We start from the raw sequence: 17,764 nt of genomic DNA, 5'->3' as shown, positions 1-17,764 counted from the left end.
AATAAGAAGAGAATAATAAAGAGATGATTCCAACTCAAGGACACTAAATAAGGACGTATTCATAGTCTTATTCAATAATTTTTCTCATATTTCCTACCTGTATGCCAACAAGGTTGGCAATGCAGGCATATTTCTTGGAAAAGAGACAAAAGGTTCAAAGCAATTGGCATCCCTCAGCATGGTAACTACTGGTAGTTTTCAAGGCTTGCTATATATATATGTGTGTACCCATGGTAACGGCCCACGCAAGACTCACTGAGCAAAGCGCTGTCGTGACGTTCCGCGCTCTCACGCAGAATTAAACCCGTTACGATCAGGTGCAGACGCATCGTCGCTCCTGCCTTCAAATCCGGCCACAAACTCAACCAGAGTCGTCCACAAATCAGGAATCTCACGACCTGCCTCAGACTGCAGACGACCAGAATCAGCTCCACCATGTTCAACAACAGCTCTGACCCATGGATGCTCCCCGAGGAGACATCTGCTCCTGAGTTTGTAGACTTGCCATCCTGCTACAAGTGGCATCTACAGAACAATACCGCATCCATCGCACAAGCTGACGAAGCCTGCTCCATGCACGAGGACCTTGTGAGACTGGGAACAGGGACTGACGTTGTCTTCTTCCTGATAGGACTTATCGAAATCATCGCCAATGCTGTTGTGATCTTAGGAATCATCGGTACAAAAGAACTGCGCAAACCCATCTACTTCTTCCTGGCAAACCTGGCAATGGCAGATGTTTTTGCAGGCATTGGACTCCTGTATCGCACAGTAGGTCATGTTGGACACAATCAAATGTATGACTTTTCAGTGACTTATCTAAACTTCATCATATTTAGTCAGATGGCTTCAGCATCAGCCCTATCTCTATTGTCTGTAAACAGCTATGTTGGTCTAAAGTATCCCATATGGTTCCACATCCATGCTGACAGTGCCAACCTGCGTGCAGGTGTAGCTATGACTGTTATGTGGATTGTTTTCTCCTTGTATGCCTTCTCCCCCAGTATGGGCTGGAACTGTCTCCATATGGGGACCCTGACCACTGGTAACTGTAGTAATTACTTTCCCAGAGCCTATAACATCATGGGTCCATGTATACTGTTGTTGATGTGCATGGTCTTGCTGTTCACAAATATAAGTGTGTATATAGATGTCAGAGAGCGAGAAAAGAGAAGGCTTGAACAGGCAGGGGTCCCCCCAGGGGTACAAGGAGAAAATGGTCCTGTACAAAACGTGGGGGGTAATCAGCCAAACAATGCTGCACAAGAGGAGGCCCTGAGGAAATATAAAGCAAGGGTGTACAAGTCCAGGACTGTGATGATTTATGTAGTTGTGTCTTTTGTGTTTTGGCTGTTACCACTCCTGCTGATGGCAGTGTGCGCTAGTCACCCAAATATGTGCCCTGGGTGGATTGGTCGGGAAACAGCATTTTTATTCTTTTCTCTGAACTCGCTCATTAACCCCATGGCAACACTCATCCGCACGGAGGAGTTAAGGAATGCAATCCGGCAAAAAATTACAGGCATCCATCAGACACTTGTCACCGTGATGCGAGGAAACCGTGTGGACCCACAGGGAGACCAAGCTGGAACAGGAGGTCCCCCAAATCTACAGCAAGGTTCTGCACATGGAGAGGGACAAAACACACCAGGTCTGGCTCCAGATGGTCAGCCGCAAGTGGGAAACAACATCTTGCCATAGTGGACATAGACTGAAACGAACTGACTTTAGAACCACGGAAAAAAATGTACATACTGATTAGTCTACAACAATGGCAAGTAATGTAACTGTTATACAGTATTCTATGGTTTATCTGTGGTGTTAGATAATGGAAAATGAGTTCTTTATGCCAACCAACTGTTGATCAAAAATAGATATTAAAAAATGCACTGTAAATTGTTTGCATCAATTTTGAACAATAAAATGTTGTTTTACTGTCACCTTGATTATGACTATGAATATTTTTTTGAATCTCCTAAGCCACAGTTTGTGGTTGGTTGTAATTTAAAAATAAAGCTAAGAGATATTACACCTCAGTGAAATATTTAGAGCATTATTATGCAAATGTCTTTCAAATTTTCACATTAACATACTCAATGCTTGGTGACACGGCCATTTAACAACTAGCTTACACAAATTGAATGTTCATCATTGATTATGACAAATAATATGTCATTAGGAATTATGGTATTTTGCATCAAATATGCAAATGACACCTTTATAATACGTTTCTCTTAATCTTGCCAATCTTTAATTATATACAATACATATTTTGAAGTCTTGTGACTGGAAAACACTTAAAATATAGAGAATCCTACTTAATCATGCAAATTTGCATAATTTATATCTCATAATTTTTAAAAATCCACTGAGAATGAACTGGTAGAAGAAATCAGGTACATCTAAATGGACAAACCAATTGTCAAAGTCACTCAAAAGGATTGTATGCAAATGTCACTCTTATGTAAATCATGTTTAGACAGTTTTTTGGTAGACAACACCAAGACAAGACCAATGTGGATGTTTTGAACCTTCATAGAATTGTAGCTCTAACTTGCTTTATTTTATGCTCTTTAACCATTCATCCGTGCAACAACATAAAATAAAGCATGCACCCCCACTTTTGCAACAACTTGTAGCCGGCCTTTTAATTTTGAAATGTTTTAAAAGTGCGTACTTTCTTCGAGAAAATACGGTACTATGGACTCAAGTTCTATACACACCTTAGGCCACACCGATTTAATTTCTTGGTTCATGGATTTTTTCATAAAAAATATGGAGCGACAGGGCGAAAAAAAAAATTGTAAAATGGTTGGGGTAAAGATAAGGGCTAATCCAAAACATGAAGAATAAAAAGTTTTCAGCTTTACAAAAGTACAAAAACACTTTTACTGTACAGTAACAGCACCTGCATGTTCGATGAAAATTACAAAAGTATTGTCCCATGGAAAATATAACAGTTACTGCAATAATAATACTCACATTTTAAGGAACTTATAATATAAAGGCCAATTTGCTACACCAGAAAGTTGGTGAATGGATTCATTAATGGGGAAAATTTGCTGAGTGGTAATTTTTATTTTCATTTTATTTTCCGTGAAACAGTCAATTAAATTGGTATGGCCTTAATACCAAATTTCAGGTCATTTGGTTTAATACAAGGGCATAGGAGTCAAAAACATACATTTGTAGTCAAAATGGCCCCAAATACTTCATTTTTAAAAGATGTATGAGAAAAGGGTTGATATTATAATAGTATACTGTCGACATTGCATGGGGTCAACCAAAAGTAGGGGGTTATATAGATGTATAAAAAAAGGAATCCTGCAATTCCACAGAAACCTACTAGGGGGCGCCCAAACCTACACCACTTCTACCTTGTGTCAACACTTTTCCGACACCTAGAAATCAACACCACAAACACAATACCAAAGATAGAAAACCAAGAAGTATTTTATTTGAGAGTTTCCTACATCATAAGTTGCACAGTGAAACTCACAAATAAAATAAAAAATTAGGCACATTTTCCACTGCCGCTTGGGTTGTCAATCATTTTATTAAAAATTATCAAATGGACCACTAAAAAGTGGTCACAATCACAAAGTGTTTCTTTTGTAGAGGTGGTCACTTGTACAGGCTTGACTGTACAGTGTACATCAATGGACAGGTGGTCCTTATGTAGAGGTGATCACTTGTACAGGTTTGATTGTATTTTAATGGCCAGGTGGTCCTTATGTAGAGGTGGTCACTTGTACAGGCTTGACTGTACATGTATATCAATGGCCAGGTGGTCCTTATGTAGAGGTGGTCACTTGTACAGGTTTGACTGTACATGTATATCAATGGCCAGGTGGTCCTTATGTAGAGGTGGTCACTTGTACAGGTTTGACTGTATTTTAATGGCCAGGTGGTCCTTACGAAGAGGTGGTCACTTGTACAGGTTTGACTGTATGTCAATGGCCAGGTGCTCCTTATGTAGAGGTGGTCACTTGTACAGGTGTACAGGTTTGACTGTATATCAATGGCCAGGTGGTCCTTGTGAAGAGGTGGTCACTAGTAGTACAGGTTTGACTGTACATTATCAATGGCCAGGTGGTCCTTATGGGGAGGTGTTCACTTGTACAGGTTTGACTGTATATCAATGACCAAGTCGACCTTTCTTTCTTTATCTATTTATTCTTAGGTGTTCACTAATAGTGGAGGTTTGACTATATCAATGGAAGTTTGACTATATCAATGGCCATGTGGCCCTAATATGTAGAGGTGGTCACTTGTACAGGTTTTACTGTATATCCATGGCCAGGTGGTCCTTATGTAGAAGTGGTCACTTGTGCAGGTTTGACTGTAGGTACAATGTCATGTATGATGTAGATCTACTACATGTACATGTACTTCCAAACCAAAGACCTAACAGTTAAGGTTACCTTGATGGGAGGGTCCTGTGTGCGACAGAAGGAGTTCACCTTCAGTTGTAGGTCCAGACTGGCCTCCGTCAGGACAACACACTGGAACAAGAAACAAAGGGACATCATTAAAATTAGATTGTTATGTTTACCCTCACAAAAGGGAAACATATCGTTTTTGCTCAGTTTTTTCCTCCTCTTCTTTTATCTACTTCGTCCAAACTTCAAACAAATAACTAAAGGTCAATAAAAACTTGGCCCAGATGGCTGTCACTGGTGAAGTAGCAAACACCCTGTGGTGTTCAATTACATGTACATGTAGTAAGTGGCAGGACAGATCTGGAGGGGCTGGTCACCAAATATATATGAATGTGCTTGAGTCACGTTGAAGAATAAAATAATACAGCTGCAGTAGTTTATTAGGCTACACCAATTGATGACAGTATGATATAATATTACGTATTTGCTTGCAAATGTTACCTTCTGGTTTGCTATGTTTTATCATGTGCTTTACATCATGACAATAGACCATAACTGAAAATAAGACAATAACACAATTTAGAAGGACAAACCACATATCACATAAACCTTTACAGCACAAAATCTATGATTTACTAAAAAAGAAAAAAACACATTCAGATCCCTACCATTGTATAGTTAGTTGCAATACACACATTTCCCACTTTCCATTATGGTCTCATTGATGTATTACTCCAAGTGGGTACCCTAAAATAGATCTGAGCCAAAAAAATAAACGGCTGCATGGACGCGTGTTTTTAGCGGTGAGAAATTCCCTTTTAGCTAGAGGAACTGATCTCAAAAGTTAAACTGGTGACAGCTTGTTTGTAACTGAAGAAATTAGCAGGTAAAGTTTTGCAGCCGCGCGCTAGGTCGGAGGTACACAGTCCCGGGTTCTGAGTGGTGCGGTTGTACACTAACAGCAAAAAAGTGCCTTTTTTGGGGATTGACTATAAAAAAAGAACCTATGTATAGTTCACGTTGGCAATTTTTTCCCACGATATAGGGTAAATGCACTCAACATAGAATGAAAAATATGCTAAAATTTTACGTATCTTCATTATGAACGCGCCCATGTAAACCACAAATTATAACATAGAAGTCTATGGGAAGACAAAACTCATCAATGAGACCTTATCTTTCCCATTCCATCCCTTAAACATCAATCTTTCCATTGATAATTTTTTCACCTGATATTCTTTCAGGAAAGCCAGGTCAGTGTCCTCCCCTAGTGGTGATGTTGAGGCCTTCACAGTCACATATGGGTTCAACTCTGCCAGTCTTCCTACACTGGCTTCAGCTCTGAAAATAAAGCATATCCACAATTAACTTTCCATTGCAAAAAGTAAAGGGAAACCATTAAAACAGTATTACCCAATGTTAACATGTTAGCAGAGCATCCACTATCCTTTGTTAGATGAAAGACAGTGGATGCTATCTGAAACATCTGACCAATAAAAAAAAATTATCCTGTTGCTTTGTTATTGTACCTAATATTACATGTATGTCATACCTGGGCCGCGATAACCTTTGATACGACTGGGCGATAATTTTCCTTATATCATACCTGTAATGCGAAAATGTTTGATACATACAAGTGTTCCGGGCCGTGTGATAAAAAGCCATATCACACAGGCTTCGAAGTTGTATCACACAGGCTTTCACTGAATAATTTGAACATACTCTGAACACGCCGAGTGTAGCGCGGTTGAAAATTTGAATATTACCTGATACGGACGTTGGAACATTGCTGATGCAGCAATTTTTGTTCTGGCGCATTTCTAATTGAAAGATGTGTTTTCTCAGGTTGGCATGAGATAAATAAAATACAACACGGACGTTTATTCTATATGTATCACATAGGCAATCACCCTATAAAGCTAGCAGATTTTGTAGTCCACTGACATGACTGTGTACATGTATTTGTCTACAAACTGACCTGTTCTTCCCCTCTTTAATGTCGCCCTCTCTGAGGAAGAACTGTGTTCCCAGGTCTGCTACGGTGGCCGTCTTGGTGTCGTGGACAGTTAGGCTCTGGGAGTGGGAACAAATACAGTGTAACTGTTAACAAACAAAGTATATATATATATATGACAGGACAACAACTGTTAGAGCGAAAATGTTCTACTTCCAGTAGCCAACTCTCTGTCTATTGTTTATTGTTTATTCCTGTAGGTTGTTACAAGGAAATACAATATGCAGTGCCCAAATTCCTTTTTTCGGCCAGATTGTCCAAGTGGCAACCTGAGTCAAAAGCCAGGTTGCGCCATCAACATTTCTGGTTGCACCACTTTCAAGTTGTTACTTTCTTCAAATCAGCTACTTATCCATTATCTTTTCTTCCAGTTACATGTACATTTTTTATGTTATCAAAAAATAAATACAAAAGCTTATGCACGTAGGTGGGAGAAAAGCGGTGTTACAACTGCAAAACTTCAGCTTGAAGTGTGTAACCTGGGTTTAAAATTAAGTTGCACCAAGCAAAATGTGGTTGCATTTTCAAGTGGGCAAGTGGGTATTTCGAGCCCTGAATATGCCTGTTTCTCGTTATGGAAGCCATTTTGGATTTTCTGGGGTCATTACACCAAAACAAGGCTTGTAACTGTTACTCAAGCAACTGCAGTGGATAGATTTTTGAGACTTTCTAGTTGCTTGTGTAACTGCCATCTTGCCTATCTTATTACCTTTTGATATGTCTAACTTTCATTGATGTTACACAAATACAAGGAAAAACATTCCTTACCTTGATTCCTGCTAGCACAATGTTCTTGGCTGAAAGATGAAAAAAACACAAATCATTCAGTGGGAAGAAATTATGGAGATTTCCAAATGTTTCATATTAAGTTCTTCAAGCTCACTACGGAAGACATACTTACAGAGACATAACATCCTTGCACTTTTTCTCAATTCGTTGAAATTTTTTATTTAGAATTTTTTAAAACACACGTTTTTGTTGTTACATTGTAGAAAACGTTGTAACCTAGAGGGCCCAAACTTCTTCTCGACCTCGTCCTCTACAGTTCCAAGAAAAGTTGCAGCTATAGCTGTATACAAGGCCCAAAGCTAATTGTCTGAGTCTTCCTGACCATAGCTTTAACACACATAAATGTTAAAAAAACAGAACCTTCTTGGCGAAGGTAATGAAATGAGTTTAAACATACATTACAGGTAGTCTTACATTTCAGGGCTCGAAATTCATTTTTGGCATTAGGTGCCCTGGTGCACCCAGCTTAAAAAATTGGGTGCACCAAAAAAATTTTGGGTGTACCACTTAAATTTAAGTACAAATGTAATAACCTAATGATAAAACTTAGTTACAAGCTATCAAATTCTTAAACAAGTACCATGACAGACATTTTTATTATCTTTCTAACACTTAGATGTCAACAATATGATGTATAATAGTATACTTTGATATCTTTTCATACATGTACATAAACCTGAGAAAATATTTGGGTGCACCCTGTGCACCCACAGAAAATAATTGGGTGCACAGTTCTAATTTTGGGTGCACCCAGTATTTCGAGCCCTGCATGTACATTTTCTGCTACATTCCCTACAAGTATACTTGAACCTGTGGGACTAAGTGTGCCAGTAGACGAGAGGGTGAGGAAGGAAGTGCACAACCCTTCTTCACTTTAATTAAAAAGTCACGTGCAGGCCAGGCAGACGGTGAGTAACCGTTTGAGACAGATGGATGCCAACAACAATACTGACCTACTTCCACCCCCAGTCCTCCTAAGCCACTGAGGAACACAGAGGACCTGGCCATCCGCACCATGGCACTGTCTCCCAGCACATACCGCTGACGACTGGGGGGAGGGGGAGAGAGCAAGGGGAGATATGAACATTTCATGTCAGCATAGATATAGAGTCTCATCAACAATCTAGACAAAGGTGCTCAAGTATTGGTACATATAGCAAAAGTTGTGGACCAATGTCATTGAACATTAAGCATTGTACATTATATATAATGTGTGGGAGGCGACCATTCTCTGTAGCAGCCTTGTTGAGTCCACAGTAGGTGTTAGAAAGGTGCTAGTTTCAATTGCTGTATGACTGAGTGATTAACATGACTATAGTGTTATCACTAGTTCCAACCACTGCGAACGCTCCATTTTCTCATTTCTGAAAATTCATATCACTGCTACAATATATGTATTTATGGCTACTACTAGCGCATGTATTTGCAGTTACTACTAATGTTTGCCCTAATCATAAACCTACCTGTACAAGGCATCGTCTATCTCCATGGTGTCCATCGCGCTAGCTGCAGTACTGTCAGATCCAGGTAGGGGGCAGCTCAGCCTACACCTCTTACTGGGGAAGCTCGTGTTGATGGATTTGACAAGGGAGGTTCACAGCAAGAAATCTGGGGTCTGGGGAAGAAACACTGTGTAAAGACAGACCTTAAAATTCAAGTTCATCAGGCATGTGCTGTGTTATACATGACCAAGTGGCACAAGCGGTAATGGAACCCTCTGCTTCGCCATATTTTGTAAATGCAGAAATGTTCGCGATGGTTTTATCATTTATGTTTGTGGTGTTTGCGTGGCAGTCTTACCGTGAACTTAAAACCAATCCAAACATTTTACCATTACAGTATGTAACCACCGCGAACACTCCACTTTCCTGCTAACGCAAAATTAAATCCCCGCAACCTTAAATGCATTTACAGTAGATCAAATTCCTTGGATCCGTGGTACGGAGTTTGATCCTAGGGTCTGATCCCCAGGTCAGACATGTTGTAAGGGATTGCATTTATCATTTATATAGTGACATAAAGCCGGTGGCCCCGTGTGCATGGGAGCTTCAGGTTTAAGCCTCGAGCGTCAAACCTAAATATCAAGAAGAGTAGGGGTGACTTGGCAAAAATACTCTACCCGTATACTACTGTAAATGCATTTAAGTTTGCGGGGATTTAATTTCGCGGAAGCGGGAAAAAGAACTTTTCGTGGCGGTTTTAAGTTTGCGGTAGCACCATACACTGTAGTCTCTTACTGCTATAGAATAATGTTCATGGTGGATTTAAAGTCGCGGTGAAGTGGCAACCGCGAAAACCGCGAACATTAATCCACCGCGAAAGTTTTTGCATTTTACAGTATGTAGCAAAGCCACGTAAAAATACAGCTAACAAAAAAGTGTCATGATTTGTCGTCAGTACAATATAACCAGCTTCCACTGAATTCAATTCAGGGCTCAAAATACATTTATTCAATAGTCATACCTAGTAAAATATCTTACGATTAAAAAAAAAAGCATTCTTTTGGTATGGTAGGAAAATATTCTAATTTCCGTAAACTTTGGCTGCTTCTAAAACTCTTAAATCACCTGAATGCCATTTTAGGCACTGAAATTAGTAATAGAAAGGTAAATTTAACACCATGTCCAAAAGAAGCGAAAGTGCACACCTTGAGATATGCTTTTTCATAACACACTTTGCCTTGCACCCCTCCCCCACCATTGCCCATGCACGAAAACCTTCATACAGATAATGTAAACCATTTCCAAGTATAATTTATAGAGCAAAGACCTACCTTAGGCCTACACCTAACTGTCAGTAACGTCCGTGACGTGACTAAAGCACAGATCTGTTATTTTTGAGTCGATGATGTCAGGAAAGGCGACGAGATGTTCGTCACGTTCCTCCTACCGGTCCGCGGGACAGACGGCAGTAACACATTCGGATCCGCGCATTCTGCGCACTTACCTGGTAGTGCATTGGCGACCTCTAGCGGTATTTTTATTAACTACAGGGAGAGCGACTTGTGAACAGACTCGACTCCTGAAAAAAGTATTTGCCGATGTAACTACAAACTCTATAGTTATTTTGTCCGTAACATCGAGTTTTAATGAAGAACATTTCTTTTCCAAATACAATATTAAACCTCATCTTTTAACTTTGACATTATCATAGTTGCTAATAAGAAAAACAACATCAAGAAGTACAATAACTTTTAATACATTTTTCCATAAATGATCATAACGTTATATAACATATTTGCACAAAATATAGATACACTGGTCTCTTGCTTACAAATAAATGTGGCAAGTAAGTTCATCACGTCTTCTTTCTCCTGCACCCCCACCATAACGTTACACTATGGAATATAGAGTGAGTATAAGTACCGCACAGTAATGCTGTGGTTTTCTGCACTTAACTTCATTATCAGTCAGTTATGTGCGTCCCAATACACCATATATACGTTGATACGTAATTAACATCCGGTTTTATGACAGGTTCTGATATCAAATCTCTTCTTCACACAATTATGCTCATACGTTACAAATATCATATATTAATGAATATTTGAGCTTGATAGTGCACGGTGGATATAACATTATGTATCAAGCAGTTAAACGTTCAGTTCAGTTCATCATGAGAGAGGTGACATCACAAGGTTTTGTCCAGGTTGATAGCGCGGAGTATCCTCGATTATATTGGTAAGTGTCAAGAAATGACCACCACGCCTACAACCCTATCCAATGTTTTTATATCAGAACCATTTCGGCCATTTCTTCGTGTCACATAACATGTCCTGTCGGTCGCATACCTATACGTTCAAGCTGATGGCCGTTGATGTTGTGATCGTCGCTATCGTTGTGGCCATTCATCTGTAAGAAATCCGGAGATGCAGGTTAACGTGTAAATCATATGATGCACTGGACAAAAAAGAGAAATATCTCAGCACAGGCGCACACACGGATGCGCACAAACATGTACACTCGCGCGCACGCACGCACGGACAATTTACACATTCACATTAATCACGGCCTAGGTTCTAAATTAGAAGATGTAGAGTTTTTAGACGAAATTCGCAAATTCGACTTCTTTTCGTTACTTGAAACATGGAGCACTCAAAACACAAAAATCAACATCGCTAACTATAGTTATTTTCATCTATTCAGAACAAAAAGCAAACGAGCGAAACGCTCATCAGGGGGAATTATATTTTTCTATAAAAACAAATTCAAAAATCATGTCAAAAAAGTACCTTCTAAGTCGACTGATGCCCTCTGGGTAAAGATAGACCGTAACGTCTTAGGACTTACGAAAGATCTTTTCATATGTTCGGTTTACCTAAGCCCAAGCGCTTCTTCTACTCATAAAAATGCCGATAACCATATATATTAGACATACTAGAAGAGGAAATAAGTAGATATAGTTCAGAGGGGTTCGTATTATTAGGGGGAGATCTAAATGCGCGTATTGGTAACCTACGTGATTACATGGATAGCGAAATTAACATCGACGGTTTTCCCGCCAGCTCCTCGAACCAAGTTAGTGATAGGCAATATATGGATAAGTCACCTCCAAACAAGTTTGGTCGGCTTTTGAGTGAGCTTTGCATACAAGCAGACCTCAGAATATTAAATGGTAGGGTGGCTGGGGACCTGCAAGGTAACTATACCTGTCACCAACCAAACGGTAGTAGCACGGTCGACTACATAATTTCCAGCCAATCGTTTCTGCAAAACATTTTATTATTTCAAATTCATCCGCTGTCTTTTCAGATCACTGCCTGATATCAGTCTTCATTAAATCAAACACAGACCATCAAAACCAGCATGAAAAACAACAAAAGCGTAAAAGAAATCCCGCTCCAAAACGATTTCATTGGGATGATAAATCTGCACAGAAATTCAACCACATCCTTTCTCAATCTCATTTTATCGATAGACTGAATTCACTCTCATCACAAAATACGAAGGACACAAAATCTAATGGAGAAATAGAAGCCTTTGTTTCAGAATTTAGTTCAATCCTGAGAGACGTTGGTTTCAAATCCCTATCAGTACAGATAACTAAACATAAGAAACACCCGCAGCTACGACAAAATAAACAATGGTTTGACAAGAGTTGTAACGAACTAAAACGTGAAATAAAGAACCTAGCATATTTACTATCCAAACAACCATTTAACTCCGACATAAGGGGAAGATATTTCAAAAGAAAAAAAGAATTTAAAAAACTGATAAAAAAGAAGAAAACAGACTTTCACAAACAAATCATGACCCAATTGTCTTCCCTCAAAGACAAAAATCCAGGCGCCTTTTGGAACTTAGTTAATAAGCTAAAACCGACGAAAACGCAAGAAAATAATCAAATCTCAGAAGAAGAGTGGTTTGAACATTTTAGCAATTTAGACAAACTCCCTAATAATGGTACAAACGACTCTCCAATTCCGGAAAACGATCAACTAAATCCGTCGTCCTCCGCTACTAATCCATCTGTTCTAGATTCCCCTATAACTTCAGAAGAATTATATAATGCCATTTCAAACCTCAAGAACAATAAATCGAGTGGAAATGATTTGATCTTAAATGAAATGTTGAAATTTGGTAAATCGGTACTTCAAACGCCACTCCTGCAACTTTTTAACAATTGTCTGCAAAACGGGTATTACCCACAGAGTGGTCCCTTAGCCACATTGTTCCAATTCACAAATCCGGCGACCCATCTCTCCCAGACAACTACCGCGGAATTTCCATAATTAGCTGCTTAGGTAAACTATTCTCCTCTATATTAAACAATCGCTTAGTTAGTTATGCCGAAAACAATAGTCTTTTCAAACCCCATCAGGCAGGGTTTAGGAAGAACTTTAGAACTACAGATAATCTTTTCGTGTTAAGTACATTAGTTAGCAAGTATCTAAGTAAAAATTCCCGTCTCTTTGCATGTTTCGTAGATTTTAGTAAAGCGTTCGACTCCGTCTGGAGAAATGGCCTCCTTTACAAATTAAACAAGTTAGGTATACAGGGCAACTTTCTTCGAACTATCAAAGACATGTATTCAAAAACTACAAATCGTGTGAAATACAGTCAATGTCTGACTGAACCTTTTGTCACAAACTGTGGTGTCAGACAGGGTTGTAATTTAAGCCCAACTTTATTCAATTTATTTTTAAGTGATACTACATCTGTCTTTGATAATGATATTTGTAACCCCCCAACTATGTACAGTAAGCGTGTCTCTTGTCTATTGTATGCAGATGATTTAGTTCTTTTCTCTGAATCCAAACAAGGTCTACAATGTTCTTTGAATAGACTAGAAGAATACTGTCAAACATGGCACCTAAATGTGAACCTTAGGAAAACAAAAATAATAGTTTTCACTAAGGGTGGTCGTATACCAAAAGATGTGTATTTCATGTATAAGAACAATCCTGTTGAAATAGTGACAAACTATTGTTATTTAGGTATTGTTGTCAATTCTGCGGGTACTTTCAAGGCGAACAACAAACACTTGTACAGTAAGGGTCTGAAAGCTTTATTCGGGATAAATCAATCCCTAGACAAAGCCGATGCTCCTTTGTCTGTCAGAAACAAACTTTTTGATACATGTGTTAAGCCCATAATTCTCTATGGATCGGAAATCTGGGGTTCTGTTAAAAGCCCCAAATCCTGTCCTATTGAAACAATACATCTAAAATTCTGTAAGCAAACCCTACACGTGCCAAGATCCACAAGTGGCCTCGCCGCTAGAGCCGAGTTAGGGAGGTTCCCCATTCATTTGGAAGCATCCCTAAATGCTATTAAACACTTAATTAGACTTCGCCAGAAAGTACCAGCAGACAGTTTCCAGTCAGACGCTCTTTCTTGCCAGATAGATTTAGACAAGGCTGGAGCCAAGTGTTGGGCGTCAGGAGTTCGCCAGTCACTGGAGGAATGCGGCTATGGTTATGTATGGCATTGTCCTCTACAGCACATTACAAATTCGTCTCAAATTATCAATTCTATCAATCAGCGTCTGAAAGACATTTATTTTCAAACTTTTCTAAGAGAGATACACAATGACAACAAAGGTGGATCCGCTAAAAACAAATTGAGGTCTTACAGACTGTTCAAGTCCACTTATAATGTGGAACAATACCTGGATATTGACAATATTCGGCACAGGACGGCCGTCACAAAACTACGAGTCAGTTGCCACAAATTACACATCGAAACCGGAAGACATAACCGCACTCCTCTAGAACAACGAATATGTAGATACTGCAGTCTAGATAAGTTAGAAGACGAACATCATTTTGTAGTAGAATGTAGTTTGTACAAGAAAGAGAGAGCTGAACTCTACAGACTAATAGAATCCATGTTCCCCCACTTCATACAACTAAGTAATATAGACAAATTTATATTCCTTATGAATCTAGACAAGCCTTTACTTATAAAGCATATCTGTTCTTACATTTTCAATATCACAAAGAAACGAGAAGAAGCCGAATGTACGCAGTAGAATACGATCCTTGAGTAGTGTAGATTCATTGTATCATTATATCATGTTGTATCATTTGTTGTGACCTGTACTAAACCCAGTGGGTATGAATGTACAATAAAGGTCTTCATTCATTAATGCACGCGCGCACCGCACCGCACACACACACACACACACACACACACACACACACACACACACACATACACACACAGAAACACATACACACACAGAAACACACACAAACACATACACGCACACACACACACACGCACACACACACACACACATGCTGACACAAACACAAACACACAAACATGCCAGCATTTAGATCTCTTAATCAAGACCTACTTGTCAAGTAAAGGTGTTCCCGGGTCCGGTTTCATTTTTGACGAAGAATCTTTTGTTGGGACATCTTCTTTATTGTTTTTCTTTAACCTGGCGGTAAGAATGAACAAAAGTGAGATACAGTCAGGTAACCCTTCCCAGTGACGATATGACGTATCTGGATAAATGTATAACCGAAATGAAATGAAATAAACCAATGTTCGTCGTTTCTTACCGTATTTTCTCTAAGAACCTGTTAGTTGCGATCCTGCCGTGCTCGGTGATCGGGTACAGCCACAGAGCCAGTAGCCCGAAGGCGGAGTACACGGCCGGGCAGATGGAGATCAGCACCCGCAGGGTCAGGCTGACCGACTCCGGTTGGCTACATCGTCCCGTCTTGTAGTGTGACAACCTAGTAAGCAGACACGGACAATCAACATCGGTAACGAATGAAAATTTCTCCATGTTTTTACTGTTACGCAATTGTATAATTTAGGCATATGAGTTGGTTACCGTGGCACTGCGGATGTCGAATAGAGATTGCCATGCCATGTCATGTATTTTACACTTGCATCGCAAGGAGGGTCAAATACAAATTAAAGATATCGAGTTTCAAATCATTGGTAAATGAGAAGCTCTGAAGAAAGTATTAATCATTTACATAGTGTGTGTCCTGTGGCACATATTTTTTTAGGCCTACGTCACATTTCCACAAAGGGGCCCGACCGGCCGGACAATTTGGGGGAACAAAAAGCACGATCTAAAAGACAACAAAAACACGAAACGGACCAAAAATAATTCAACAGCAAGCCTTGTGCATGTTTATTGCCATAAACTTTTGTTTCCGCAAACAGCACGGTAGGAAATGTGCTGTAGGGATTACGGAGAGGGGTTTGCTAACCCGTCCTCTGATATGACCGAGGCACCTGCTCGAACACGGGACTCCCATTGACGCCCAGTCCGAAAGACGATGCAGCTCCAACCGAGAGACGGGATCTCTCAGCTACCAACGAATAAACTACAGTAATCGGAACCAGGAGCTCAATTGTGAGACTGCTACCAGGTTGAACTACAGAGACTGCCCTCCATAGTGTGTATAACAGGGTGCATTGATACATCTTATAAGAATTTGTATTTACTTGAGTGCAAACGCTGTCAGTCCCTGGGAAACAGCTTTCCCCGTGTTAGTGAAGAACGAGAAGACGCCGAAGAACAGAGACTCCTTGCTGTCGCCTCGCTCTAACGTGTAGTCGTCTATGACGTCAGGCAGCATACTCCTGAAAGTGGAATCATCAGTGAATCGTCAGTGATAAGGAAAAGTTTATGTATCTTCTAAGGCCACAATACTTAATTGTATGGATGACATCCGTGCGTTCATTAATTTTCGCCTGTTCTACACGCCACATGTTTACACAACAGCATGCCTGAGCAAACAGAATTTTATGCTTGCCAAAGAATCTACTCTCCAGGATAAGGGGGCACATGTCAAGGTGTGTGACCCTCTTTAAACAAGAATGATTGAAATGTTCGAAAAACATGGTCTTGGAAAGATTGGACTGGAAGTTTAATCCTATGGTTTAGCAGCATTGGGGGAAGTTTTCTTTTTCGTTTTGTACACGTACCAGGGGATCAGTATGAACGGCGCGAAGAGAAGTCCTCCAAACGCAGAGAGCGGGAGTAAAGCATACAGGAGACCCGGTAGGAACATAAGGCTCAGCGCGAAACCCAGGAACAGCTGTAGTTATAGGGAAAACAGAGTGTTTGTCTTCTGTGTCTCATCATCAACATCATCATCGATCATTATCAACACCAACATCATCAACAACATCATCATCACGATTATCACCATCATCAGCAGCATCAACATCCATATCATCATCATCCACATCGTCATCACCAACATCACCATCATCAACAGCATCGTCATCACCATCATCACCGCCACCGTCAACATCATCATCAACGTCATCTTCTTCATCCAAATCAACATTATCATCATCAACAACAGCATCATTTTAAACATATCAGACAGCAGTATCAACATCATCAGCGAAACCATCATCAATATCATCATCACAATCATCAACATCATCATCGGCATCATCATAATAAACATTTTTAGAAAAATGGGAGAACAGATGAAATATTGTCTGAAACATGTACATGTGAAAGAACATCACATCCTACCGTTGCTGCTAGCCCCAGGGTAGATTTCTTCCCCCAGTGAGTCATGAGACAGTGCCACACAGGCACGCCGATACAGGCAGCCACCTGGAGTGTGGTGAAGAATAGGGAAAGCGTGATGTAGCTAGCCTAGCACTATTCTATCGCTACTTCCATGGTAAATGCTCGGCAGAACTTCACTCATCTGTGCCTCCAATACGAACCTTCACTGCAAGAACCCGTTTAGCCACTTCCACGGAAGCAAATCATCCTTTTTTCCTCCACAATCCTCCTTCTAGGAGGAAGTTCCACGCTCAGGGCTTTTTTCCAAGAACAACTTCGCTATGGAATGAGCTTCCACGGACCTGCTTTCCCATGGGATACAATCTACAACTGTTTAAGTCAAGGGCTAACACACATCTTTCTTCACTATACAGTACTGTAACCCAAAACGTCTAAGTGGCTCCAACAGCCTTGTTTTGCGGTGAACTTTAAGTAAATAAAAAAAAACAAGTTACATGTTATGTACTGAGTATGAAGTTCCTGTCATTTAGCACACTTGAAGTCTAAATTTTCCTCATTAATCCTACAAATCAAATGTAAGCTCTAGCTAGTAGTTAGGAAGAATTCTAAGTGA

The 17,764-nt window shown here is 39.9% G+C and overlaps 2 protein-coding genes across 2 annotated transcripts in view; both read right to left on the bottom strand.

Annotated features, from left to right (window-relative positions):
* LOC118410221 (ubiquitin-like modifier-activating enzyme 6) overlaps nucleotides 1–10,101 on the bottom strand; it is a 34,245-nt gene extending 24,144 nt beyond the window's left edge. Inside the window, exons 1-7 of the mRNA XM_035811783.1 lie at nucleotides 9,959–10,101; nucleotides 8,649–8,800; nucleotides 8,139–8,233; nucleotides 7,165–7,193; nucleotides 6,361–6,455; nucleotides 5,612–5,723; nucleotides 4,425–4,505 (exon numbers count right to left, since the gene is read on the bottom strand). Coding sequence (XP_035667676.1) covers nucleotides 4,425–4,505; nucleotides 5,612–5,723; nucleotides 6,361–6,455; nucleotides 7,165–7,193; nucleotides 8,139–8,233; nucleotides 8,649–8,683 — 447 coding nt within the window. The 5' untranslated portion in view covers nucleotides 8,684–8,800; nucleotides 9,959–10,101. The remainder of the gene's footprint in view (nucleotides 1–4,424; nucleotides 4,506–5,611; nucleotides 5,724–6,360; nucleotides 6,456–7,164; nucleotides 7,194–8,138; nucleotides 8,234–8,648; nucleotides 8,801–9,958) is intronic.
* Nucleotides 10,102–15,170: 5,069 nt separating this feature from the next.
* Nucleotides 15,171–16,714, bottom strand: LOC118410218 (sodium-dependent lysophosphatidylcholine symporter 1-like). Its single transcript, XM_035811780.1, has 3 exons — nucleotides 16,587–16,714; nucleotides 16,104–16,241; nucleotides 15,171–15,376 (listed from the first exon to the last, which is right to left on the bottom strand). Exons 1-3 carry the CDS (start codon nucleotides 16,670–16,672, stop codon nucleotides 15,196–15,198), a joined length of 405 nt encoding a protein of 134 aa, XP_035667673.1. The 5' UTR covers nucleotides 16,673–16,714; the 3' UTR covers nucleotides 15,171–15,195.
* Between the last annotated feature and the right edge of the window lie 1,050 nt (nucleotides 16,715–17,764).

The sequence above is a fragment of the Branchiostoma floridae genome, chromosome 2, assembly GCF_000003815.2.
Source record: "Branchiostoma floridae strain S238N-H82 chromosome 2, Bfl_VNyyK, whole genome shotgun sequence".
Taxonomy (NCBI): Eukaryota; Metazoa; Chordata; class Leptocardii; order Amphioxiformes; family Branchiostomatidae; genus Branchiostoma; species Branchiostoma floridae.
The sequence above is the reverse complement of the archived record's forward strand: the minus strand, read 5'-3'. Positions and strand labels throughout refer to the sequence as shown.